General features: G+C 58.5%; 1 protein-coding gene across 9 annotated transcripts in view; it reads right to left on the bottom strand.

Annotated features, from left to right (window-relative positions):
• The window catches only part of DYSF (dysferlin), a 104,272-nt gene extending 84,001 nt beyond the window's left edge, over positions 1–20,271 (bottom strand). For 2 of the 9 annotated variants that reach the window (XM_074865382.1, XM_074865387.1), the window contains exons 1-21: positions 20,176–20,271; positions 14,967–15,022; positions 14,142–14,233; positions 12,795–12,900; positions 11,759–11,873; positions 11,418–11,611; positions 11,132–11,260; positions 10,376–10,438; positions 10,159–10,209; positions 10,031–10,061; positions 9,209–9,324; positions 8,876–9,002; positions 8,465–8,568; positions 7,494–7,562; positions 7,369–7,412; positions 7,150–7,232; positions 4,575–4,690; positions 4,149–4,262; positions 3,195–3,372; positions 2,441–2,565; positions 1,478–1,584 (exon numbers count right to left, since the gene is read on the bottom strand). In XM_074865382.1, coding sequence (XP_074721483.1) covers positions 1,478–1,584; positions 2,441–2,565; positions 3,195–3,372; positions 4,149–4,262; positions 4,575–4,690; positions 7,150–7,232; positions 7,369–7,412; positions 7,494–7,562; positions 8,465–8,568; positions 8,876–9,002; positions 9,209–9,324; positions 10,031–10,061; positions 10,159–10,209; positions 10,376–10,438; positions 11,132–11,260; positions 11,418–11,611; positions 11,759–11,873; positions 12,795–12,900; positions 14,142–14,233; positions 14,967–15,022; positions 20,176–20,263 — 2,108 coding nt within the window. In that variant the 5' untranslated portion in view covers positions 20,264–20,271. Of the gene's footprint in view, positions 1–1,477; positions 1,585–2,440; positions 2,566–3,194; positions 3,373–4,148; positions 4,263–4,574; positions 4,691–5,396; positions 5,439–7,149; positions 7,233–7,368; positions 7,413–7,493; positions 7,563–8,464; positions 8,569–8,875; positions 9,003–9,208; positions 9,325–10,030; positions 10,062–10,158; positions 10,210–10,375; positions 10,439–11,131; positions 11,261–11,417; positions 11,874–12,794; positions 12,901–14,141; positions 14,234–14,966; positions 15,023–17,096; positions 17,191–20,175 lie in introns of those variants that run through there. The other 7 variants (XM_074865381.1, XM_074865386.1, XM_074865379.1 and 4 more) reach the window with 4 other exon arrangements.
• Between the last annotated feature and the right edge of the window lie 5,786 nt (positions 20,272–26,057).

Below are 26,057 nucleotides of genomic sequence, written 5' to 3'. Positions count from 1 at the left end.
GAGGTTGTAAGTATGTGTGTGTTTTCTCAAGCATGTCCTCCAGGAGGGCTGCAGAGCAGGGTCAGCTTGTTCAAGGTCTCCTTGCCCAAAGGGAAGAGGTGTCTGGTGCCACACAGGTGTCACAGGAGACTCCAGAGAGGCTGCAGGCCCATGCCCACTGCACCCCATCACCTCCACAACCTCTCCTTGGGCCTTTCAAAGAGCAGCAGGGACCGAAAGGGACCTAGGGCTTGGCAGCAAGCTCAGCACCATCTCCCCAAGCTTAGGTGACTGGCACAAGCCCAGGTGGACAGTGCGCATGGTCCTGCAGGCTGGTGGCTATGGTGGAAGAGGTGGGGGACAACCTGTCCCAGCAGGTTTGGTGGCCTCAGGGACAATCAAGAAGGCCAAATTCTCCCTTCTTGCTGAGGTAAAGCACCAAGAGCCACCACATGAGCTCAGTGGCCACAGAGGTCCACCCGCCACAGCCACCAGTTGCCACCATTGTGGTGTCCCAGCCCAGTGCAGGGCCCTCTCCACAGCTCAGCTGTTCTCCACCTACCTCCCAAGGCAAGAAAGCTCCAAGAGACACAGCAGGTCTCTTAATTCCCCTTGGCAAGGGCTTGCCAGGGCTAAAAATACATCAAAGATCCTGCTACTGCCCTTCCCCAAATGATGGCATGGGGCTGCTGCAGGACAACTGTGTGGCCAGGCATGGGCATGGGACGGGGGTTGGAGATCATCTTCACGGACATACTTGAAGGGGAACCACGGCCCAAAGACCCTGGTGAGGTCAGTTCCCTGAAACACCTTCCTGAGGGCTGAGCTGTGGGATAAAACGCTGTGGTCATACCACAGCGATGCTCCCTGGAATGGCTCTTCGCCCCCACAAAGCGCAATCCAGCCCGAAAAAAGAGGCTTCATGGAGGGAAAGCCCGTGGCACCGTGCCAGCCCCCCTTGAACCAATGTTCAAGTGTTTAGAAAGGCAAAGCAGCAGCAAGTACTGGTGGTGCTGCCCACGGGGATGGTGGGTTGGCTGTGCTATCCAGCCCCACGACATCCCCATCCCCCAGTCCAGCCATCAAACACACAACACCCATTGCACAGCCAAACCGCCCCTTTGGGGGCTCCGCACGGGTGCCTCCTACGCAGACTCAACGGGGAAGCCCCATCGGTGGCTCCTCAATCCACAAGTCCCACCGTCCCTCCGGCTGGGCTGGCTCCAGCTCCTGCCCTGACACAATGATGCTCATTCAGGTGAGCCACGCTGCTGCCCTCGCATAAAGGCTGGAAATTTATGACTTGCCTTAAATGTCACCTTTTCAACTCCGTGCCTTGGCTCAGCAACGTTTGAAGCAAACATTAGCAAAGGACTGGCGTTTTTCAGAGAAAATAAAAATAATTAAAAAAAAAAAGAAGTGGTCCCTTCCAAGATAAATAAGTGCTCTCGCAATAAACAGCATGAAAAGGCTCACAGTCAAAACCAGCAGAAAATACCTGCAGTCGGCGATGATGTCATCCATCAGCTGGGCACCCAGGGTATCCAGCTCACTCGGCAAGCGGTTGGCCTTGAGAGCAAGGTGGATCTTCTCCAGGTTTTCTTCCTGTATGATAAATGGGGAAGAGGAGCTGCACAGCAGGGCCCCCGGGGCTCCCCACTCCACCCCACATACAGGAGCCTCCTAGCGAGCTCCTGGGGCTGCTCCCTATGATCAGAAATACCGGCCTGGGTCCCACCAGCGTTCTGCACCTCTGGTTTTGCTCCTCTTGGAGCTCCAGGGGAAACAACAATGAAATACAGCAAGAAATTCCATAAATAGCTCAGGAGCTGAAGGAAGGTCCTCGCCTCCTGCGCCTGCACCAGTAGGCAGGTGGGGGGCACGGCAAAGCACTGTGTTCACACACCCCTGTCACCCCAGCAAGGATGAGGGTGGTCCCTTTCCCTCCACCACCCCACAGGCTGAGCGGGGCACCCAGGACGCTGACAGATTTCCCCTCCACAGCACAAGAGTCACCAAACCCCAAACCTGACCCAGCCTGGAGATGGCCCCTGTCACAGAATCACAGAATCCCAGAATCATTGAGGTTGGAAAAGCCCTTGAAGCTCCTCCAGCCCAACCATGAACCTCACCCTGACCGTTCCCAACTCCACCAGGTCCCTCAGCGCTGGGTCAACCCGACTCTTCAACCCCTCCAGGGATGGGGACTCCCCCCCTGCCCTGGGCAGCCCATTCCAACGCCCAACAACCCCTTCTGCAAAGAAATCCTTCCTAAGAGCCAGTCTGACCCTGCCCTGGCGCAGCTTGAGGCCATTCCCTCTTGTCCTGCCGCTGGTTCCTTGGCTCAAGAGACTCATCCCCCCTCTCTGCACCCTCCTTTCAGGTAGTTGTCCCCTCCCTGTCCCCCCAGGCAGGATGCAGAAAGGAGGTGGATGATGCTCCTTGCCACCACGGCACTCACCAGCCTGTCAGCCGCAGAGTGGAGCAGATTCTGAGCATCAGTCCGGTAGCTGATATCCTCCCAGTAGGATGACAACACCACCACGGGCTTCACGTTGCCCCAGGGCAGGTAGTAATACTGGCAACCTGGAGGGCACAGCACGCTGGTGAGCTCGTGATATTGGGGTGACGGGGGACCCCACTCCTCAGGGCCAGAGCAGAGATGAAGGGGGACAGTGCAGCATTTTGCCTTGGGCAGAAGCTCATCTCTGGGTCTCTTTTGGAGCAAGAGGATGGGAATTATGCTCCCCAAACCCACGTGCAACAGAGCAATGCACACCAAGGTCCTAAGGGATGTGCGTCAACCTCCATAGCCACAGCAGCTCCTGCAGAGCACTGAGGCCAGAAACCAGCAGAACCACCCGAGTGGGGTGAGGACATCTCACACCAGAGCGAGAGCCCCACAGGAGCCAGGGAAAGGCCACCCCAAAGCACCGTCTCTCCCTTGAAGAGAAATGGGCACCGTTAGCACCGACGTGCTGCCCAAAAACCACTTCAAGCCAGCACAGAGCTGAGAGAATTAGTCCTGGCTTCCCCCAGCCACATATTACTCCTTCACAGCATGATTGAGGTACCAAGGACTTCTGGAGGTCATCTGCTCCAAGCAGGATCACCTGGAGCAGGTTGTCCAGGACCACATCCAGTTGGGTTTTGAATATCTCCACACCCTCCCCGGGCAGCCCGGCCCAGTGCTCGGTCACCCCCGTGATGCTCACCATCAAACACGGCCCGGCTGTACTGTGTGGTGGAGGCCAAGGGCAGGCACGTGTTGTCAAATTTGTTGCCGTAGTTGCCGATGCTGACCTCAAACTGGATGGCGTCGTCCACATCTTGGAGCATGGTGGCTGAGTAGAAGGCAGCGAAGAGGGAATACTTCCGACGGCGCAGGTACTTCTGCAACAGACACGGGACTGTGTCCATAGAGGAGACACCAGCACCACTCTCCTACACACAGACCCTCTGGTACCCCGGCACACGCCAGCTCAGCGAGGCCTCCAAGATGGAAAAGTTTATCGCAGGGAAGAAAAGCATAAATTGTAGCGAGGAAATTTAGGGTGAGATATTTAGAAGAAACCTGATGAAGGAGAAGGCTAGAACTTTCCATAAAAAACGCAGTTTAAACCTGAAGAAATGAGCAAAAGGAGAATATCTGTGACAGTGCCTGAGTTGAAGCAAATCTCCTGCCTCTCCACAGAATCCCAGAATCATCTCAGTTGGAAAAGCCCTTGAAGCTCCTCCAGCCCAACCATGAACCTCACCCTGACCGTTCTCAACTCCACCAGATCCCTCAGCGCTGCGTCAACCCAACTCTTCAACCCCTCCAGGGATGGGGACTCCCCCCCTGCCCTGGGCAGCCCATTCCAACGCCCAACAACCCCTTCTGCAAAGAAATCCTTCCTAAGAGCCAGTCTGACCCTGCCCTGGCACATCTTGTTCACTGTGGCCTGCTCGCTACCGTACAGCAGCTCAGACAGAGCAAATTGGACACCTTGGGGTGGAAACGCCACAGGAGACACCCTCCAGGAGCTCACCGACCACCCCGCCGCTCATGGGACATCACCCACCCAGGACCAACACTCCTGCCCCTTTCCCAGTGCCCCACATGCCATGCCACCAGAGGGCCAACCCCACAGCCTGCAGGGTCAGGTGCCCCACAGAGACCGCGTTACCTCCACCCGCAGGATGTCATCCGCGGAAATGTCCTCCACCTTCTGCTCCACGTGCTCCACCAGTTTGGTCTCCAGCTCCACCAGCATCCTGCCGCGATACGCGACACCCTCGCCCTTGGGGGAGACCAGGGACAGGCGTCAGGACCCTGGTGCCCCCTCCCCGCAGGCGAGCTCTGCCTTGCTTTCAGTGGGCTTCATCGCGGAGGAGCGAGATCGGGCAAAGTATTTCTGCAAGCGCTTCGAAGGTAGAGAGCGTTTGGGCAGCAGAGCGGTATCAGGAGGTGTTTAGCCAGCGGGAATAGCCAGGGGGAGAAAACACAGCGCAGGCTCCTAATAACAAAGCCAGTTTGGGTTAATAGCAGCTTTTTTTTGCCAAGGAGGGGTGGTAGTTTAGTTTAGGTTGTGCTGGAAAGAAGCCGACATCACCTTTCCCAAATTGAGCGTCTCGTAAGGGTCAGGGAAGCCGGTGAACTCCCGGGGGCTGCCGTAGAGGTTGATATAGCAGGGACCGAAGGTCGGCAGGAACCCGAGCCCATCGTCCGCTGGGGACCGCAGGGGAAAAGAGCCGTTAGAGAGTCCCGAAGGCACCTTGGGGACATGTCCCATGGGGCTTCACTGCAGGACCATGGAGTCCACACGCATGCAGCTGGAGGCCACCAAAATGCTGCAGTTTTTCACCCTCTTTGAGTCCTACGACAGCTTACCTTTTTGCCGGAGAAAGACAAGGGGGGTGTGGGGCTGAGTGGGGGGCACAGAGCTTCCCAGTCCCAGGAAGGGTCCCCAGAGAAGGAGAGCATCGCTTTGCTGGTATGAACCAGTGTACCAGATTTACACCAGCCAAGGAGCTGGCCCCATGCTCCCCTTCAAGCAGGAAGAGAGTGCTCGGAAGAGGATGACTCATTTTTATGAAACCTTGAGCAGAAGGAGTGGTGAAGGGGCAGAAATCATTCGCAGGGTCCTGCTCTGAGCTCCCGAGCCAGCTGCTCGCTGTGCACAGCGGGCTCAGCACCCACCAGACCACAAAGCCACCGCTGCCCAACACAGACACCCCAAACCCGCTGTGGGGAAGGGCAGCAGAGCCCTTTCCCCGCTCCCTCAGGGCAGGGGGAGGCCGTGCTGGAGACGTCCCCTCTTCCCACCAAGGTGCCCAGGCATGACGCAGCCCAGGCTCTGGCCCTGACTGGAGCTGAACCAGCACAAAACAGTTACCAAGCGGCGACTGCAAACTGAGAGGCTAAGGGGACGTACGGTCTGCTGCTTTCAGAGGCTTCGCGAGAGCAGGAAACTCATCTGAGGCACAAAGAAATGGAGAGAGGTTAGGAAAGGCTGGCAGGGGAGAGTGGAGGAAGGATGGAGGGTTATGGGAAACAAGGGTGGATACTCTCATGGGCTTTTGGTGCCAACAGACACTGGAGAGACAGAGAGAGAAAGGGGGAGGTAGTTATGTAGCCCGATCACCCTTCCAGAGGCTGTGGGATTGGTGTGAAACAGAAGGATTTGAGAATCCCTGGAGGATGCTCCGTGGGCTGCAAAAGCTGGATGGAGCTGCAGTTGCCCGGCACCTCCTCGGGATCCAGCAGGTCTGAGCGGTGGGGTGGGGTGTGCCCAGGGCAGACCCCTGGCAGCCTCCTCCTCCTCCCTCCCCAGCCTCTCTCTCTCTCCCCAGACCAGCCCAGGAGCTGCACTTTAACTGGGGAAGATGGGGGCTGGACACACAAGCACCTTGGTGAAGAACAGTGCTGCACCCCAACTCCATGCCTGCATGCACAGCCGGGCAGCACTGGGCGGGGGACACGGGCAGCAGGACGTGTGGCTACAGCTTTGCACCAGGCTGATGTCCAGAGGGCTGCTGCTAGCCCTGTCCTGCATCCGTAAGGCACGGAGATGCTCGTGATGGGGCAGGGGGTTGAAGGGTACCCGAGAGTCTGTGAGATGCACAAAGCAAAGGGAGCAGAGCGAGGGGAGCCCCGATGGGGCTGCAGATGCCACCGAAGCTCGTTAGCAGCAGGAGATGCTCATGCAGGTTAGGGCAGGCACTGCTCCTGGCCCTGCTCTGGCTCTCAGTAGCCCCCTAGTCGTGTCCCAGGTCCCTGCTTGGCACAGGTCACACAGGCAGTGTCACCCAGCTCATCCCTGCCAGCACCGCTGCAGTGGTCCTTTCTTTTACAGAATCAGAATCCCAGAATCCTTCAGGTCAGAAAAGCCCCTCGGGATCATCAAGTCCAACCCTCAGCCCGACTCTACAAAGTTCTCCCCTACCCCACATCCCCCCACAGCTCATCCAAATGACCCTTAAACACACCCAGGGATGGGGACTCCACCCCTCCCTGGGCAGCCTATTCCACTCTCTGACCACTCTTGCTGGGAAACATTTTTTCCTCCTGTCCAGTCTGACCCTCCCCTGTTGCAGTTTAAAGCCGTTCCCTCTTGTTCTGTCACTAATCACCTGTGAGAAGAGACCAGCACCAACCTCTCTACAACGTCCTTTCAGGGAGCTGTAGAGTGATGAGGTCTCCCCTCAGCCTTCTCTTTGGAAAACCCCTGGGAGTTGAAACAGCACCCTCAGCACAAGCTGGAGCTGAACCCCCACCCCGTGACAGCCACCTAAGGAGGGGCACACACGGGTGGGTCGTGGCATCTGCCGGCACCGGTGACTCTGCTGCCTGTCACCAACTGCACAGGGGACTGCAGCCACCTCCGCTCAAGGAAAAGAGGAAGCAAAATCTCCCAACCCTGCACCAACCCCATCCCAACGCCCCTGGGAAGCCCTGAAGATCTTCAGAACCACAAACCAGGAGGGGTGAGGTCCAACCAGAAAACAGACCACAGGACGGAGCAACCCCCAGCACCCCATCCCACGTCTCCCCCAGCGCCGGCGACCGGGCAGGGACCATGGCGGCCGTGACACCCTCTCCAAGCCAACACCAACCTCCAGCCACGAGCATGCGGTGCTCTTCCACAGCCATGCACCCCAAATCCCATCCTGCTGCCCCCCCCTTACCCTCCAGCTCCCCGCCAGGGGCGGAAATCTTGGACATGCAGAGGTAGGCGGTGCCGATGATATCGTTGTGCGTCAGACGGTCCCTGCAACACAACCCGCGATGCTGTCACACCGTGAACCCGGGAGGGGTTTGCCTGGGGGTCTCACCCTCCCCGTCCCGCTCCTCCAGCTCAGTTTACCCCACAGGCAGCCCCCACAGCAAGCCCCCTCCCTGCTCACCAGTCAGTCACCCGGATCCTCATCTTCTCGCACATGGAAGGGAACTGGGAAAAGAGGCAGGGAGAGGACGGGTGAGTGGTGGTGGGGTTGGGCGGGTGGGGGGCTGCGGGGGCACCCGCGCTCACCATCGCCGGCAGCGTCAGGCGCTGGTTCCACTGCGGGTTGGCGTTCTTCTCCAGGATCCTGGAGTAGAGCTGGAGGTGGGAGAAGGGGCAGGGTGAAAAGTCAGCGCTGCACTTTGCCTTCAGCAAGTCCACGGAGCTGGGAGGTCTCAGATCCCCAAAATACAGACCCTGTTCGATGGGTGACCCCGTGGGCCTCCACATCGTGTGGGTAAACCCCTTTGTGCATGAGGCAGAGGATGCTGTGGGCTGCTCGGGGATCTTACCCTCCCGGGACCACCAGAACCCCCCCTCTTCTCCCTATGGTTGCTCAGAATAATGCCCTGACCCTCTGCCCCCACCGTGCACTGTCCCCAGGGGAAGATTTATGGGCAGAGGAAACTTTCAGCCCTTTCATGTCGCTGCGGATCAAAAGACAAGCGGCAGCTCGTGGGTGTATCGCTTGGCAAAGGAGACCCGGCAGCAACAGGAGTGGGATAGGGCTCCGCAAAGCCACCAGCGCCACCTACACACCCTGGCTGGTCATGGGGGGACATTCGGTGGCGTGGGGACAGCAGCTGCTGGCTGCAGGCAGCGCCAAGAAGAGCAGCACAACCCTCCGCTGCTGCACTATCTCCCTTCCCTGGGAGCTCAGCCTCTCCATCCCCATTTCTAATGCAACAGCACCACGAAGAGCCCAGTGAAGAAATTGCTGCGGTGCGGGCCGGCACGCCGTGTCCAGTGGCATCGCTCGGCTCCAAGCGTGCCATGCACATGGGGACAGGCCTGGGGACATCGGCCGGGCTGCCCTCAGCCCCCAGCTTCAGGACACTGGGGAAGAGGACAAGGTGTGACAAGGGCTGATGGGACTGTTGCAAACACTCCAGCAAAGCAAAGGACCAAATTTTCCCCATTCCAGGACCAAATTTTCCCTGTGCGCAGCTGCCGTCCCAGCCCAGGGTCCAGGGGGGTGCTGCCCTGCCTCGGCCACTCACCGTCTTGCCTGCGAAGCTGACTTCCACGAAGGGATCGACCAGGTTCTTCCTGTTGCTCTCGAAGCCGAAGATCTGCCTGACATTGTCCATGACGGCGTCATCCACTGCGAGGAGAAGGAGATGCTGAAAGCTCACGGAATCACACGTTGTCCGATGGCTCCAGCTCTCCACACAGGCTGTGCATCTCCATTGAGCCAGGTGGGGAGGAGCAGGAGGGTAAAACCAGTTTGCACCAGTAAAACACTTATCTCCCAGTACATTACGACTGACCAGTATCTACAAGGTCTTCGGACCAAGGCAATGGATAAAGTTTCCTTATCTGTGCCCTTAGTCCTCTCCGGCACGTTGCAACCTGCTGCAACACCAAGGGCCGGATCCAGCGCACTCCAGCCCAGCAAAGGCAACACTTACTCTGGGGTAAGTCTTCAGCTTTGAAGATTTTCAGGCAGAAGTGAGCCCCTCTCAAGGTGACCCCCGTAGGGCGCAGGAGGTTGCCCTCGATGTCTTCCTTGTCTTCAGAGACCTCCTTCTTCTCCAGCTGCAGGACAACAGGACAAGAGGAGAACACAACCAAGCTTCTCAAAAGTCCTGAAATGAGCAGCAAGACCCCAAAATCCAGCACCTTGCCCCCAAAATGGAGGAAGATCGAAGCTGCAGCTGGGAACAGGCATGGGGTTTGATGGCCCAGGGTGGTGAGGCAGCATGGTTGGAAGGTCCCCCCATCGCAGCCGGGGTGATACTCACAGGAGCTTCATCTCCAGGCCCCAGCACAAACAGGCTGACTTTCAGATAGCCCTTGGCCCCCGCGGAGAAGTCCTCCGGGTCAGAGAGCAGCAGCCATTTTCTGAGGAAAGCGTGTTCTAGGGGAGAAAAGAGACTGAGACCCATTTGCTGGTTCTCGAACACACAGAGAGATGGCCTCAAGGATGCTGTTGGGTGGGGTTTTTATAATAAATACTATGTTCCTTTTACATAGAGTAGAGTAGAATAGAATAGGTTTATGGTTGGACTCGACGATCTTAAAGGTCTTTTCCAATCTAAATAATTCTATGATTCAGTTGGAAGGGACCTACAATGATCATCTAGTCCAAGAGCCTGACCACTTCAGGGCTGACCAAAAGGCAAATCATCGTATGAAGGGATTTGCCTTGTAAGTCTTAACTCTTTGCAGCTAAAATTAGGAGGCTTTTCCCTGCAGTGATCAGGGTAGGAATTTTTTTCTAAACATTATTTTACCTTCTTCGAGATTAAATAATAGATAAAAAAATAATGAGCCAGACTCAAGAGGAAAAAAAGCAAGCTGGGCTGTGCTGGTGGGGTTTTCTGCCGGCGAGCCAGTGGCACGATGACTTGAAAGCCTCAAGGACACATGTCTTGGGAAAGGGAAGAGAAATGGGAGGCGATGATGGATATAGGGACACGTCTGGGGTCATATATGGGAGAGCTGCAATGTGTGTGTGCATTTTCCCTATGTTTGGTCCTAAAAAAAGGGTTCCCCAGAGTGACCCCCGCCCCCAGCCACAGGAGGTGACCTTGGCCCAGACCCCAACCACCCGTTGGGCTCACTTGGCTCGGAGTAAACGGTCTCCACATCCATCTGTGTAATAAAATAAAAAAGAAATGCCAGCGTTCACCCCATGGGCCAGCGTGGCAGAAAACAGGGGGGAAGAGGAGAGAGGGTGGGGTGGCCTTACCCGAAACTCCCCGATCACTGAGTCTGTCCGGAAAGACCGAGAGTCCACAACCTGCGGGATGAAAATAAGGAAAAGTGGTAAATCCAGCAACAAATCCTGGCAGCTTGGAGGACCCCGCTGCATGCCAGTGTGGGAAATAGGGGGGACGTTTCCCAGGGCACTGTGGGGAGGGGAAGGGGGGATGTTTGGGGCAGGGTGGACATTTGCTGAAGCTCACCGTGATGAAGATGGGTGCGTCGAACAGCTCAGCCGGTGACTCGAAGACGTTGAAGAAGAAGGTCTGTAGGAAAGAGGGGTGAGGGTGCAAGGCTGCTGTCTGCCCCAGCCTCCCCCCAGGGCATGTTCGCACCTCCCAGCCTCTCCCGTGCCCTCGACCCCATAGGCTGAAGCCTCCTGTTAGGAGGGACCCCACCCCATTAATAGCAACAGCCCCCCAAAAGGGCTGTGCTGAGTGAAGCTGGTGCACCCCAATGAGCAACATCCTCCAGTTGGCTTTTGCTGGGCTACTTTGCAAAAGACATCCCAAGGGACTCTCCTGGGGGTCTCTAAATAAGCACAGGGTGGGTTGAAGGGGACTTTGGGGACATCCCAAGAGTCAGGCTTGAAGGACACTTCGGGGTCAGGGCTGGGGACATCACCTGTGGCTGTCTGAGCGTACCCATCCTGCACACCCAGCCACGTTGCCCACCCCTGCCCAGGACATGCCACTGGGATGCTACTGGTGGCTCTGGGATGTGTGTGTCACCTCCAGAAGGTGACCGAGGTGGGCCCTGCACGAAGGCAGAGGATGCTGGACCTGCCAAAGGGCTCCCTGCCGCTGCCTCAGCTTCCCTCCCATTGCAGTCCCCATCGCCACACATCCCAGCCTCTGGGCTGCACCAGGGTTCCCACCACTCAGGACCCCAACCCATAATGCTCCCGAGACTTCCTTGACACCCCTGGGCACACCTGGAGCAGAGACACCCCCTCTCACCTCGTCAAAGAAGGGGCTGTTGCCTTTGCGTATCCTGGTCCTCTTGGTCTGCCCAGCGGCCGTCACCTTCACCACGGGCCTGATGTTGACCCCGGGGAGCTGCCGGCCCTCGATGACCCTCACCCTGATCTAGAACGGGAGGGGGGACAGGGCAGGGAGTCAGTGGGGTCAGTCCTACCCTGGGACAGACACTTCTCAGGTGATGAACCCCCTGTAGCGACAGGTTGGGGGGCTTTGGGGAGGTGGGTTCAAGGGGAGCAGCTCATCCCCACCAGCCTCGTCTCACCTGGAAATCCTGCGGCTTGTTGGAAAGAGGCTTTTTGGGTGAGCTCCTCCTCCGCTTCAACCCCTGGACGTGGTGCACGGGGGGCTTGCGGGGCAGCGAGGGGGGCTCAGACCCCGGCGGCCCAGAGGAGGAGGAGGGCTCCGTCTCATCCCCCGTTGCTGCCTGATCCTCCGTCTCCTCCTCTCCAGCCGTCTCTGCGCGGGGCGAGGAAGGAGATGGAGGATGCGGCAACGTGGGACTGGGCGCTGTGGGACCGTAGGGTGAGGGATCTGAGTGGGACAAACGTGATGCTACCAGGGGACACATCCCCCCTGGTGCTGCACGTGAAGATTTCTGGTTACCGGTGACTGTGTCAGGCTCAGAAGCAGCTGGCACTGGCTCAGGGGGGGCTGGAGGGGGGAAGAGGGGGGCAGCTCCTGGCGGGGGAATGTAGGACACTTGTAGGATGAGGAAAGCCTGGAAAAAAAAGAAATAACAAATATATGGGTGTCCAGAAACACTCTCCCGGGGTCTGAGCCTTGGTGCCAGATGCCACTGGCGATGTTCTGCCCAGGCGTGGGGGATGTGGCCGAAAAAAAGGACAGAGCAGGGAGATGGCAGGGAGGGGGATCCCAGGGCCCATGGGGGCAGCAGGGACGTGCGGGGGCCCAGCGGGGTGATCACCTGGTCCCCGTCCCACTAGATGGCAGCCCCAGGCCAGGCTGAGCCAGGGCCGGACGCTGCATCATCCAGGAAGGGAGCGGGAGGGAGGGAGATGCCGAGGCAGAGCCAGGGAAAGGCTCAAGAAGAGGGGAGCTGTGGGAAGGGAGGTGTGAGATTTAATGGGTTACGAGGTGTGGTGAGCCCCCTGGCCCCCAGCACAGACACCCCTGTCCCAGAGGTGAAGGGGCTCCAGCCACTGCCAATGTCTGCCCTGAGAAGAGGTTTGACCCATCTGCTGCTGGGGTGTCCCCAGCAAAGGACCTGGGTGTCCCCAGTAAAGCACTGGGCTGTCCCCAGCAAAGCTCTCCCCAACCTCCAAGACAGGGAGAAGAGGGGGACACGGGGTGGAGGAGGTGAGTCCCCCAGCACAGACCTCGCAGCTTCCTGCTGGCCCCCTCCCCGAGCTGCTGATTTTGGTCCCTGAAAGGTAAAGCTCAAAGGCAAAGAGTCCAGGATGGGACAATTGGTGTCCAACTGGGAGCTACAACTGGTAAGGATGTTGCTCAAACTGGTCTTGAACTGGGAGCTGCAACTGGTATGGACATTGCTTAAACTGGTCTCAAACTGGGAGCTGCAGCTGAGAGGGACAGTGCTCAAACTGGTCTCGAACTGGGAGCTGCAGCTGGCAGGGACATTACCTAAACTGGTCTCACTGGTCCCCGCACAGGGACTCACCCCGGTGCTCTGCTTCTTGGTGTCCAGCAAGGGGAGGTTGTAGGAGGCCGCCAGGCTGGGGGAGGAGAGGACATCGCGCAGGGGCACTCGGGCTTCTCCCAAAAACCTGCGGGTGAAGAGCAACAGGGGGGTCAGGAGGGGAAGGGGCCAAGGAGCCGTGACTGGTGCAAACCCACCCACAGTGAGACTGAACGTGCCCCCAGCAACTTTGGAGATGACACCGAGCTGAGAGGTGCAAGTGATTCACTCGAGGGATGTGATGTCGTCCAGGGGGACCTAGACAAGCCCGAGAAGTGGGACCATGTGAACTTTATGAGGTTCAACAAGGCCAAGTGCAAGGTCCGGGACAACCTGTCCAGGTTGGTAGTTTCTCCAAGGAAGGAAAAGCAAAACTCCACCATGACCTTCGCGATGGAGAGGGGACCCTTCACGAGAACATGGCGGTCCCTGCTGCTCCCCACACAGGCAGACGAAATCTCCCTGCGCCAGGAGCCGGGACCCTTCTCCCGTCCTCCTCTATTTATAAAATCGCACGACGCCACCGAGCTGGACCGGACCCAATTTCCACCTCCCTTGGCCTCCGGCCCAAGAGCGAATCCAGCATCGGCTCCAGCCCTGGAAACAGGATCCTTCACACCAGGGCCATCCTCCCCGTCCCAGCCAGAGCAGGGCAGCGGGTTCCCACCCTCCGCTGCCCAAAAATAAATTACTTCCTATATTTTTTTTCCCCGTGCAAGCAGCGATCGGGGCCAAAGGAGCCCCATGAGCAGACATGGGTTTCTGGGGGGTGGCCAGGTGGGGTGTCCCGGGGCTGGGTTTGGCATCACCACCTGCTCTCACTCTTCTTCCTCACGCAACCACTGCAGGGAGGAAGACCCCAACCCCTGGAGTGAGGGGCACCAGGAGCTGCTGTGAGGAAGGAAACCACCCTGGGCTGTTTGTTTTGCAAACGCCGCCCTTCCCAGCTCCGCCAGCCGGGAAAGGAGCTTGGCCGCCGTCTCGCACCTCCCGGGCCAAGCGCCCATCACCGAGGCCTCGCGGCGGCGGCAGCCAAGCTGCTGCGGCAGCCCCGGGGGTGGCAGCGGGCACAAGGGTCCCTTGTGCTCTTCCCGCCCTCAAACATCAGTTTCTCTCCCTGGTTGTTGAGCCAAGCAGCCCAAAAATGTGGCTCTTGCCTCCCACCAGCAAAGCGCCGGGAGCAATGTCGGGGAGAACCCGACCCCCCCCTCGCCGCCCTCCCCAGCCCCCTCGTGCAAAGCCTGGGCCGTGCACACGTGCGTGCACGGGCTGTGCTGGCGATAGGAGCCGGGCAGGGGGGTCGCAATCGGCACCTGACACGTCTCCCACCTATTTCTCCCCACGGTCTCATGGTCTTTGACGACGACGGTGAGCTCCGCGCCCGGGTCCAGGGGGGCTCCCTTCAGGTCCCACTCGAAGCCCTGGAGGGGAGGAGAGAGGAGCCCGGCTCAGCGCCCAGCAGGGACCACGATGCTCACGAAGGCATCGCTGGCTCCGAAACGCCAGAACCGCTTCACCATCGTGGCACTGACAGCTCCAACCCTTGGCATCTTGTGTGCCCTGAGTGAAATTTCCCGGCAGACCCACAGAAAAAAAACATGCCCCAGGCAAAGGCCTCCCCCTCCTCATGGATTAAAAGTGAAGGAGAAAACAATGGGAGCTGGCACGCAGCGTTTCTGCACCGAAACAGTGTTAGTTTGCTCACCAAAATCCTTTTTTTTTTAATTTTGACCCACGAAAGCACAGCTCAGGTTAGAAGGAAGAAGCTGCTGACAAAAATATCCTCCCCTGGGCCAGGCTGATGAGTAAAACACCCTTGTTTTCCCCTCAAGCTGCAATATTTTTAAACAGCTTCTTATAATGTGCGTGCTTAGCCCTGATAAGATCTTGATGGAAGAGGAAGAGGCTCGAGTGGCGCTGGCTGCTAGCTCCCTCCCTCTCTCCACTGCCGCTGCCCAGAATTTCAGAATTTCGGATACGAGGCTGCTCATGATGGGGACCAGCCCCAAACCCCCCACGGGGTGACCACCCCAGGGCCCCCGCAAGCCCCTTGTGCTTGGGGCACCCTCCTGGGCTTGCACCTGGGTCCCAGCACACCACCCGTGCCAGGGCTGCGCCCCGCGGGGACAGGGACAGGGACGGGGACACACTCACCTCGTTCCATACGGGGTTCACGTTGTTCTTGATTACTTTAGTCCTCTTCTTCACACCTGCAGGGAGCAACACACGCGGGTCAGACCAGTTGCTTCGGGGTGGAAGACCCCAAAATTCCGGTGTCCCCCCCTGCCATGCACAGGAGGGCTTGGGAGACTCCAGCGACACCCGTAGCTCCCGGGAGCAGGATCAGGCCCTGCTCTGTGCTCAGACGGGCTCCAGGGTCCCTCCTTGAGCCCCGACCCTGCTACAGGTGTTGCTAGAAAACCCCGGGGAAGTCATCTGGGTGTGTCGTGCCTCAGTTTCCCCACGAGCAGGGCAGGGAGGAGGCTCCCAACGGCCTCTGGGGGGGATTTTGGGCTGGAAGGTGCCACAGGGGACCCAGACATCCTCCTCCTTCCACCCCAACCCAGACAGGACCCACAGCCCCAGTGCGAGCAGTCGGATGCCTGCACACTGAGTGGGGCAGGGTGGGGGTGACCCACGGACACCCCCAAAAGATGCGGGTGGGGATGGTGGCACCTGCTCCCCAAGGGTGGAACCACAGCCGTGGCAGGGAGCCAAGTTGGGCGGCAGCAGTTCAAAGCAGCCCCCAGGGCGACGTCCCGAGGAGCCGCTGTGAAGGTTGGGGATGGGTGGGGGTCTCCAGCCCTGCCTGAGGGGGGGGTCTGGCTGCACCCCAAAACCACGACCCTCATGTCACACCGAAAATTGGCCAAACGCCCCGCTGGGCCCCAAGGGGCCGCGTCACGGGAGGGACCGGGGGAAGAGGAAAAGGAAGAGCCAAACAATAGCGGTGACTCAAACCCCAGGGGACACCAGCCGGGCGCCCTGTGGGGCCCTATAGATATATATAGGTACCCCGGGCTGGCAGGGAGCCCGAGCCGTCACTCAAAATATGCTCCTTTTTTTGGTTGTTTTAGTGTTGCTCAATGAATCTTTTCCTATTTCAGGTTTTAAAGAGTCTCTGTTAAATCTCCCGGGAGCCTGGCTGGGGCCAGGGCAGGGGGGGGGACCCAGAGCTGCCATCGCCCTGACACGGCACCCCAGGACATGGTCACCGAGCCGGGGAGACGTCAGACACCCTCGATTTAAGGTGCGTCGCCTGCTTATGCCTCGTTTTCCTGGGATGTAGAGGTCTGGAATTCCCCCCGCTCCCTGCGCTCTGGGGAGTGTGATTTGGGAGACACTTCCCACCTTGGCCACGGGTGGACGGGGGCCACCCTGGGCGAGCACCCAGCACCCACCACGGGATGAAGCCGGGGGTCCCCTGAGCCGACGGGGACGGAGGTGGCTGGGGAGGGGCCAGCAGCAGCACAGTCCCCCCTAACCCACCCCGCGCAGCACAGGAAAGGCTGGGTCAGAAGCCACTCATCCCTTTCCTTTCCTTTTTTTTTTTTTTTTTTTTTTCTAAAAATGGACATTTTCCACCACCGGGAAACGTCTGCTAAAAAAAAAAAAAAAAAAAAAAAGTGACATCCTCCAGCAAGCGCTTTCGAGGTGCAAAGGCAACACGCCCTTCCCAGGACCTCCATCCTCCGGTACCCAGGGCAAGGGGAAACCCCCCCAGATGAGGGATTATTTTTATCAATTTTGCATTAATAATTAAAATATCTTCATGAGAGCAAAGCACAAAAGCAACTGAGAGCACCCAAGGGTCTTGTTCCTTGTCGGGGCTCACCCCTGTCACCCCACCACTTCTAGATGCCGTAGCACTGGGTGGCAGCGCTAAATGACTGTCCCCAAGTGTCGTGTCCCGTCCCACCCCCCCCCGGGAAAAATCTCCCAGGGAAAAATTTCTCCCTGTTCCCCACAACCCTTCATGCCCCAAAATGATGGAGGAAGGGCGATAAAACCCACAGCCCACCCCAGGGAGCCTTGGACAGGGTGGGGATGGAGGGGGCTGCGGTGCGGTTGATAGCGGGGTGCAGGGGGGGAATTTTGTGACGATTTAGGACAAGGATGGAGCTTAGCAAAGCCCAGCTTCTGCGGGGCGCCCGGCCAGGACGTACGTCCTGGCCGGGCGCCCCGCAGAAACCGGGCTTTGCTGGAGAAGGCTGTAAAAGCAAGATAAGAGTCTGGGAAAAGATTAATCCTGCCCACCCCAGCCCAGATTTGGGGTCCCCTCACCTCGGAAAGTCAAGCTGGCCACCGGGTCGCTTTGCTTGTCCCCCTTCTCCAAGTTGGGGAGGTGGCTGGCTCGTTGGAGCAAGCAGCGCAGCATGGCTGGGCGAGGGAATAGGGCACGAGGAGGCCAAACTGGGCTTAGCCCGGGGCAGGATCCGGTCCCCCCATCGCCACCCCCCGCCCCGGCCCGGCCCGGCCCTCCCCGGCGGGCGGAGGAGCTGCCCGGGAGGTGACACGAAGCGCCTCGGCGCGGCAGGTCCGGAGGTTGCAGGAACCGGGATGCTGAGAGCCCCGGGGCTACCGAAAAGGCGCGGAACGGGGATGCTGCGAGCCCTGGGGCTACCGAAAAGCTGGGGAGCGGGGATGCTGCGAGCCCCGGGGGCGGGGAATTAAATCGCCGGGAGTGAGGGATGCTGCGGGCTCCAGGGAGGGGAAATAAATTAATGACACCCAGGGATGTTGCAGCATCCCCAAGGATGCCCAAGCACTGGGAACTGGGGGTGCTGCGAACCCCAGAGAAGGTAAATTAAATCACCAGGAGCTGCAAAACCCAAGGATGCCCGAGCACCGGGAACCAGGAATGTTGGAAGGCCCAGGGATGGTAAATTAAATCACCAGAGCAGCAGGATCTGGGGATGTTACAAGGCCCGGAGATGAAAAATTAAATCGCCAGAACTGGGGGTGCTGCGAACCCCAGGAATGGTAAATAAAATCACTGACACCCAGGGGTGCTGCGAACCCCGAGGATGCCCAAGCACCAGGATTCGAGGATGCTGCAAGGCCCAGAAATAGTAAATAAATCATTGGGACTCAACTCAGGGGTGCTGCGAACCCCAGGAATGGCAAATTAAATTACCAGGACTTGGGGGTGCTGCGAACCCCGAAGATGCCCAAGCACAGGGATCTGGGGATGTTACAAGGCCGAGGGATGGTAAATAAATCACCAGGATCCAGGGATGCTGCAAACCCCAGACGGTAAATAAATCACCAGGACTCAGGGGTGCTGCGAACCCCAGGAATGGTAAATTAAATCACTGGGATCCGGGGGTGCTGCAAACCCCGGGGATGGTAAATAACTCACCAACACCCAGGGATGCTGTGAATCCCGAGAATGCCCGAGCACCAGGATCTGGGGTTTTTGCAAGGCCCAGGGGTGGTAAATTAAATCACCGGGATCCGGGAGTGCCCTGGGGATGGTAAATCACCACGACTGGGGGTGCTGTGAAACCCAGGATGGTCAATAACTCACCAACACCCAGGGGTGCTGCAAACCCCAAGGATGCCCAAGCACCAGGATCCGGGGATGCTGCAAGGCCCAGGGATGGTAAATTAAATCATCAGGACTCAACTCAGGGGTGCTGCGAACCCCAGGTAGAGTAAATTAAAATCACCGGGACTTGGGGGTGCTGCGAACCCCGAAGATGCCCAAGCACAGGGATCTGCGGATGTTACAAGGCCTGGGGATGGTAAATAAATCACCAGGATCCAGGGATACTGCAGGCTCTGAGGATGCCCGAGCACCAGGATCCAGGGATGCTGCAAACCCCAGAGATGGTAAATTAAATCATCAGGACTGGGGATGCCACGAACGCCGGGAGTGGCAAAATAAATCACCAGGATCTGGGGGTGCTGCGAACCCTGAGGATGCCCGAGCACCTGGAACTGGGGAGGTCGCAAGGCCCAGGATGATAAATTAAGTCACGGGGATCCGGGAGTGCTGCAAGGCCCAGGATGGTAATTAAATCACCAGGACCGGGGGTGCTGCAGGCCCTGGGGGGGCCCCCGCCTGTGACCCCGGGGCTGCGGCAAGCCCTGGGGATGGCAAATCACCCGGACTGGGGGATGCTGCAAGCCCCGAGGGTGAGGAAGCGCGAGCGTCTGGGGGTGCTGCAAGTCAGGGGTGCCCGAGCAGTGGAGCCCGGGGGTGAGGCACCCCTGGGAGCCTGGTGACACCCCAGGGGTGACACCCCACGGGGCTGCAGAGCATCAGCACCCCAGACCCGGGGATGTCACAGCACTGGGGACACACCAGCATGGGGGAGGGGGGGTGCCTCTGAGCCCCCCAAAGCACCAGAATGCCGGCTGGGCCCCCCCAAACCCCTGGGTGAGCTGGGGGGGGGGGGGGGCACGTCCCTGCTACCAGCCCCTTCCCTGTCCCCCCGGCGCAGAGGTGGCGGCTGACCCCATGTCACAGCCCCCCCATGGGCTGCCGAAGGCACCGTGGGAAGGAGAAGCTCAGGCCCCAGGGGTGAGGGGACGCGTGGGGACGCATGGGGACACGGGGACAGCGGGACGGGGACTTCCGTGCCTCCCCCCCCACGAACTGCAGAGCCTGGCAGGGCTGCAGGGTAATCCCACTTATCACGTGTCGGCCCCCCCCCCCGACCAGCCCCAAAAAGCTGCTTTTTCATCCCAAGGCCGCCCCGAGCTGTGACACGTCCCACGCTGCCTCGTGTCCTCTGTCACCCCGTGGCGGGGGGGGGATTTGGGCCCCAGGTTGGCACTGGAGGGGTCCTGGGAGGTGGGAGGCTGGTTGCCCCGTGGCCACCATCACCCCTGGGGATATGGGGGGGGGGCACCCCACCCACGGGGGTCACGGGGAAGGGGGGCGGCATCCCGGCCCCCCCCACTCTGTCCCCTGCTGCGGGGGCCCCCCGCGATCCCCGCCCCCCCCTCCCCGGAGCGGAGCAGAGGCCAGAAATAGCCCGGCCGGGCGCTGGTGCTGTCACCGCTCAGCTATGCCCCCCCCCCGCATCAGAATGGAGCCTGGAGCTGGAGGGCGGGGGGGGCTCCCCACACATCCACTCCCCGCGGAATGTGGGGGGACAACGGGACCCACGGGGTGAGGGGGGGGCTCCGTGGACAATGCGCATCGCCCGGTGGGGGGGACACATCACATCGAGGGGGGCGCTCAGGGGATGGATGGGATGCAGGAACCCCCCCCCCCATCGCTTTCAGCAGCGTCCCCGCCGCCCGGCCAGAGCCTGGTGCAACCCCCACCCCAGTACAACACCACCCCCCCGCCCCCGGTTTAACACCCTCCCCCGGTTTACCCCCCCCCGGTTTAACACCCCCCCCGTACCTCCGAAGCCGGCGGAGCAATAGGCATCGCTGATGTCCGTGTCCGGCGTGCGGACATTTTCCGCGTGGAGGATGAAAACACGGAGCATCGCCCCGGTCCCGCCGCCTCCCGCCGCCCCGCTGGGCCCCCCCCAACCCCCCCCCCCCAACCTCCCGGTACCCGTCGCCCCCCCCGCCCGGTACCCGCCTCTCTTAAAGGGGAAGGACCGCGGCCGCCGCTGGATGCGGCCTCGCAGGGGGGTGGGAGACACAACCTTCCCCCCCAAGTTGGGGGCGGCTGGGGGACCCCCAGAAGGATGGATGGGGGGGCTGGGGGCTGGCACCCCCCCCGCAGCAAGGGCAGGTGAGTGCCCCCCCCCCCCCCCCCGGAACCCCGCAGGAGGGAGGGGGGGGTGTGAACCCCCCAAACTCGGTAGGGTAAGGGGTTCTGCTCGCTTCCCACGGGGGGGGATGCAGGGGTGAGAACCCCCCAAAAACCCCAAATGGGGTTTGGCCCATGACGGGGGGGGGGGGTTCAGCGCTGGGAAGGGGCTGGGGAGCCCTGGCGTGCAGCCCCTCACCAGGGCCAGGCCGGGGGGGGGGGGGGGGGCAACATCACCTTGGGGGTGGGAACTGGGGGGCTGGGGGGGGGGTTGAGAAACACACGGTGTGACCCCCCCGGCACATCACAAAGCAGGGTGTCCCCCTCCACCAAGAGCTGGGTGTGAACAACCCCCCATCCCGGGGGTCCCACCAGCCCAGCAGCACCAGGGGTGTGTGTGTGTGGGGGGGGGGGGGGGGGGGGGGGGGTGGGTGGGTGTGGGTGTGGGGGGGTGTGTGTGTGTGTGTGTGTGTGTGTGTGTGTGCGCGCGCGCGCCCCCCCCCCCCCTCCAGTGTTCCTTCCCCTGCCTCAGTTTCCCCAGCTGGGGCGGGGACGGACACACACACACGGACACACACACACACGGACACACACACACACGGACACACACACACACGTCTCCCCTCCGTTGGAGACAGGTGGGGACAGTCAGGGCTATTTTGGAGACGTTATTTTTACCCCTGGGTTTCCCAGCAAGTGGCTCAGTGAGGTCCCTCCCTCCCTGCACCCCCACCCCCCCGCGCCCACACTCACCCCCCTTTTACCCTTTCTGGCTTTATCTAAACCCATTTCCCTCTCCTCCTGCTGGATACTGACCCCCCCCCCCCCTTCACCCCAAAACCCTGGACCAGCGCCGGGTCAGCCACCAAAGGGGAAACTGCGGAAGCAGCAGCGTCATCACATCTAATTAGCGGTGAAATTAAAACTGAGGGCACACACAGGGGACAGCGGGGCCCAGCCCCGGGGTCCCCCAGCACCCCCATCCCCCCCTGTCCCCCCGATATTGAGCATGAGTCCCCTTGGCAGAGCCCGTTTGTCGCTCGTCCATCCCTCCCGTCGCACCAAGAGGCCTCCAGACCCCACGATCGCGACATTTTTTTTTTTAAAAAAAACCCTTAAAGAGGAGCTGGGGCATCGCTGCCGCCTCACCGGGCTCTCCCCCCCTGGAGGCACCAGATCGACCCGGGAAGAGGCAAAACTCCTGCAAGGGCAGCGGAAAAGCTGTTGCAAAAGCTTGGTGGATTTTACTGAAATCACCCCATTTGCTGGCAGAGGTGGACGGGAGCGGGGGCAGCGTCCCTGCGGCCGGGCCCAGGGCCATTTTAATTATCAACAGCTCCAAAATAAACTCAATTTGCAGCAGCGTTAGGCACAGGATGAAGTGCAAGCACTGTATATTTTGGGGAGCAATGTTCAGAAAACCAGTAACAGCTCATTCTGTAATGATGTTTGGGGGTTTTTTTACCTCATTTTTCCTAGATTTCTTTTTATTTTTCCACATCATGCTGGGAGAGGATTTTTTTTTCCCTCCAAAATCCCCCTTTAGCCCTCACAGCTCCTGCCTCTCTCCCTGTGAGCGCTGCGGCAGCTCCTGGTTTTACCCAAGGTTGTTGCGGTGTCCCAAAGGGAAAGGCCAGGCCTAAAGCGGCTCCGGGGAAGCGGATGTGGAGCAGGAACGGGATTTAGGGACCGATCCCCATCCCTGGACCTCGGGAGCAGCCGGGGCGGGGGGATGCCAGACGCTCACCTCTTCTGCAGCCCGGCACCACGCTTGGGCGGCGGCAGCGGGAATAAGGCACGGTGCTGTTTTCTCATCCTCGGTGCAGATAAAGAGACAAAGAGAAACCATGGGGAGAAATCGCCTTCCCGACTTCACCGAGGGGCTCTGGAAACTCAGAAACACACACACAGAAAGCTGCATTGTCAGGAGACAAGGGAAAAACCGCCGCGACAAGGCCGAGCTCTGTCGCGCGCTCCTGGCGCTAAATTCAGTTGGCACCCCCTTATTCTAGACAGAATTTTTAAATTCTCTGCAAGAATTCTCTAAATTCTCTTCAAGAATTCTCTAAATTCTTTAAATTCGCTCCTAACCCAACAGTGAGTGGATAACTGAGAGTAATTAAGCAGTTAAATGACACGGCCCCAATCTCAGCCCTAGTACTGAGCAGGGTTCTGCTCCTGGGAGCAGTGAGGGAAGAGGAGGGGGACGGACGGACGCACACGCACATACTCTTACCCTGAATCATACTCACCAAGTATTTGCTGCTCTAAATCCCTCGGGCGTGTTTTTTTGAGACATTTCTCTGCTCCCGGGGGGTTGGCCAGGCCAGGCCCGAGCAGCAACAGGCGGGCAGCGAGCTCCCCCACAGCAGCGCTCCTCGCTGAGGGATCCGAGCAAAGAAAATTCAAAGCCCAAACAACAATTAATTGATCAAGTTTTGTCACCAGCCTGACAGCACGACTGCTCTATCAGCTACACAAACAGCCCAAGGCAAGGCCTTTGTTTCCGAGCCTTTGGAGCAGGCTCTGTCCTCCCGGAATGTACCCAGCATTGTGTTTAAAGTAAAAACTCAAATTTAAAGACATTTCCCAGCTCGGAATGGTCTGACAACTTCAACACGTGAAACACAAGTAGCGCTCTCACAGCTGCAGACTCTCGGCGCAGCAAGGTCCTGTGAGTCTGAGGGACTTCACAGGATCATCCCCCACCAAGGAAGATGTTTCCCCACAGCAACATGAAGGTCCTTCCTTTGCTAAACCCCAAATTCAGTTTATTTTGGTGCTTTAGTAACCAGCTGGCTGAAGACACCAGGATTTTTGTAGGAGCTAGGGCACAGGTTTGACTTGGAATATCACAGAATCATCCAGGTTGGAAAGGACCTTGAAGATCATCTAGTCCAACCGTTAACCCAGCACTGACAGATCCCAACTCCGCCAGATCCCTCAGCGCTGGGTCAACCCGACTCTTCAACCCCTCCAGGGATGGGGACTCCCCCCCTGCCCTGGGCAGCCCATTCCAACGCCCAACAACCCCTTCTGCAAAGAAATACTTCCTAATATCCTCACCAGGCAGAACCACAAAGTCTCTCATTCTCCTTGGACACAGAGGACGCTTTACTCCTCCTCTCCTACTACTACTCGTACATAATGCAGTCAAATTCAACTACCCGAAGTTTGAAGGAGTGGCAGACAATGGTGGATTTTGAAAACCAGTCTTTTAAATCAATCTCAAGCAGCTCAGTGAAAAAAAATCACAGCTCAAAGTCATGATCCGACTGTGATCTGCTGGTAAGACCATGTTACGGATGCTCTCAACATAAAAAATTAATTATTAACATAATTAACTAGCTCTCCGTAAATTACAGGTTCCAGTGTCTGTGAGAGGAGAACAGAACAACTTTCTAGGGTTTAACGGCCACCCAAAACGCTTTATCACTCACCTGACAAGTGAGGGCTCTCAACCTCGAGGACCTGCTCAGGGCAGCGTCCCGACCCAAGGCACCTCGAGGAGTTTCCTTGGGCAGCGTCCTGACCCAAGGGGAGAGTCCTCGACCGCAGCTGCTGCTCCAGGGGACGAGCTCCAAACGGCTCCCCCAGGGGACTCCACTGACACCCAGGCCCAATCTGACCTGTAGTCAATGGTGGCTCCATTTGGCCAAAGGCCCCAATTACCACGGAGCCCTGAGAACAAAGGCAGCCAGGAGCTGCTGCACTTCAGCAGCCAAGAAGCTGCTTTCATGGGGCGGATGCACCTGCCACAATCCACCCCGTGACTACAGCCATGATTCGGCTGGTTTCCTTGAAGTGGTGGTGCAGTCACCTCTTGCCTCCAAGGTTAAAAGGGAGTGCGGTCCTGGTGAGTCTCCATACTCGTTGTGGGTTGTCATCCCTAGATGATTATACAATCAAACCTTAAAAACCCCAACCCTCCAACCATACAGTGTGTTACAATCAAAATTGAAGGAAGCTGATTAACCATTCTAACAAGGAAGATTCAAACATATCCAATTAATGCTTAATATAGCAACAATTGCCTCAAGTCTCTTGCCACTTTCTTCATTTGTTGACCTAAAGTGACATTAACACAATAGCACCAAGTCCAATCACATTCTTCTGAACGCTGCCAATTTCACAAGATTCAGTCGCCACCACGTTGTCATCCAAGTCTTGATTGTCCATATGGATCCCCATGGCCAAGCAGGATGCCGAAGTCATCTGTTCCTCCAAGATCCTAACAAAAACCAGAACTAGGCCTCGGATCAGAACCCGGGCATCAAGTTAGAAATCAGGGATTATCCATCAGGTGCTGATTCGGTGAGTTTTTCCACCTTTATCTAAGGCCTCCCAGGCATGTAAACCCCCTAGACTTTGCCAAGGTCACAGGCACAATGCCAACTGCGGGCAACCTCACCATGACAGGTTGGCCGGCATATCTCAGGGGGAACTGGCCCTTATGATTGTCAAATACAGGAGCATCATCTCCTGATAATCCCGTAGGACAAAATGCTCCTATTTTTGGGTTCCCATAATGTCCCCAGCGGTTATGAACAACAAAACCCGCTTGTGCCAACCTTATATCCCAGTCAGGGCGTGAAACATTGGCATGTCTCTTGATCAAGCCATTAATTCGCTCAACCATGCCATTACTTGAGGGTAATATGGTGTATGAAACACCCGCTTGATGCCGTGTGTGCCCACTCCCGGACACCCCGGCAGTGAAGTGGCTCCTGTTACCTCATTAAATTGATTTGGGTGTTTCCTTCTCTCCCTGCCGTGGGTGGCAATAATGATCTAAATGCACACAGGCCTCCTGCAGGGAGGAACTGCCCGACTCCCACAGGAGGGGGGGGCGGTTTCCAGAGCTCTTAACCCCTTCTCCGGGCGTGGTTTTAGCGAGCTTTGGAGCCAGTGCACAGCAAGCAAGTGTGGGCGAGTGCCGCTGTCCCCGGCCAGGACATGCAAATGTCACCTGCCCCGTCCCGGGGGGCAAAGCCATCTCTGCTCTGACAAAGGCCCCACAACGAGCCGGGCCCAGCCATGGCGGCTCCTGCAGGCCGCTCCCGCCCAGCCGGGCCCTGAGGCTGACAAAGGCCGGGGTGGGCATTCAGCCGCCCATCATCGGCTGCTAATTGCCACCTTTTGTTTGGTTTGGGACTGGCCGCACCGCAGAATTCTAGGGGGAATGTGTGCGATTTAGAATCTTTTTTCAGTAGCATGAATCACCTCAGAAATACCGTTTGGCAGCAGTTGGCAGCGGATATTGAGAGACACAGGGAACTGCCGTCCCCCTAACTCCAAAACTCCACACTGCCGTGTGGCAAACACCACTGTTCACCTGCCAAAACATCAAACCCGAATATTTTTCCTGTGTTCTCGAGCTCTGCCCTCCAGCCACGGCACCAGCTCGGAGATGTTACCAGCAGATTGCCCATGTCACACTGCCCGGGGTACCCGCAGTGCCAAGGCCTCCCCCAGAGATCATTCCTTCCTCAATCTAAACCCACCCGATTTATCCCGGGGCG

This window comes from Strix uralensis, chromosome 4 (genome assembly GCF_047716275.1).
Source record: "Strix uralensis isolate ZFMK-TIS-50842 chromosome 4, bStrUra1, whole genome shotgun sequence".
Lineage (NCBI taxonomy): Eukaryota > Metazoa > Chordata > Aves > Strigiformes > Strigidae > Strix > Strix uralensis.
The sequence above is the reverse complement of the archived record's forward strand: the minus strand, read 5'-3'. Positions and strand labels throughout refer to the sequence as shown.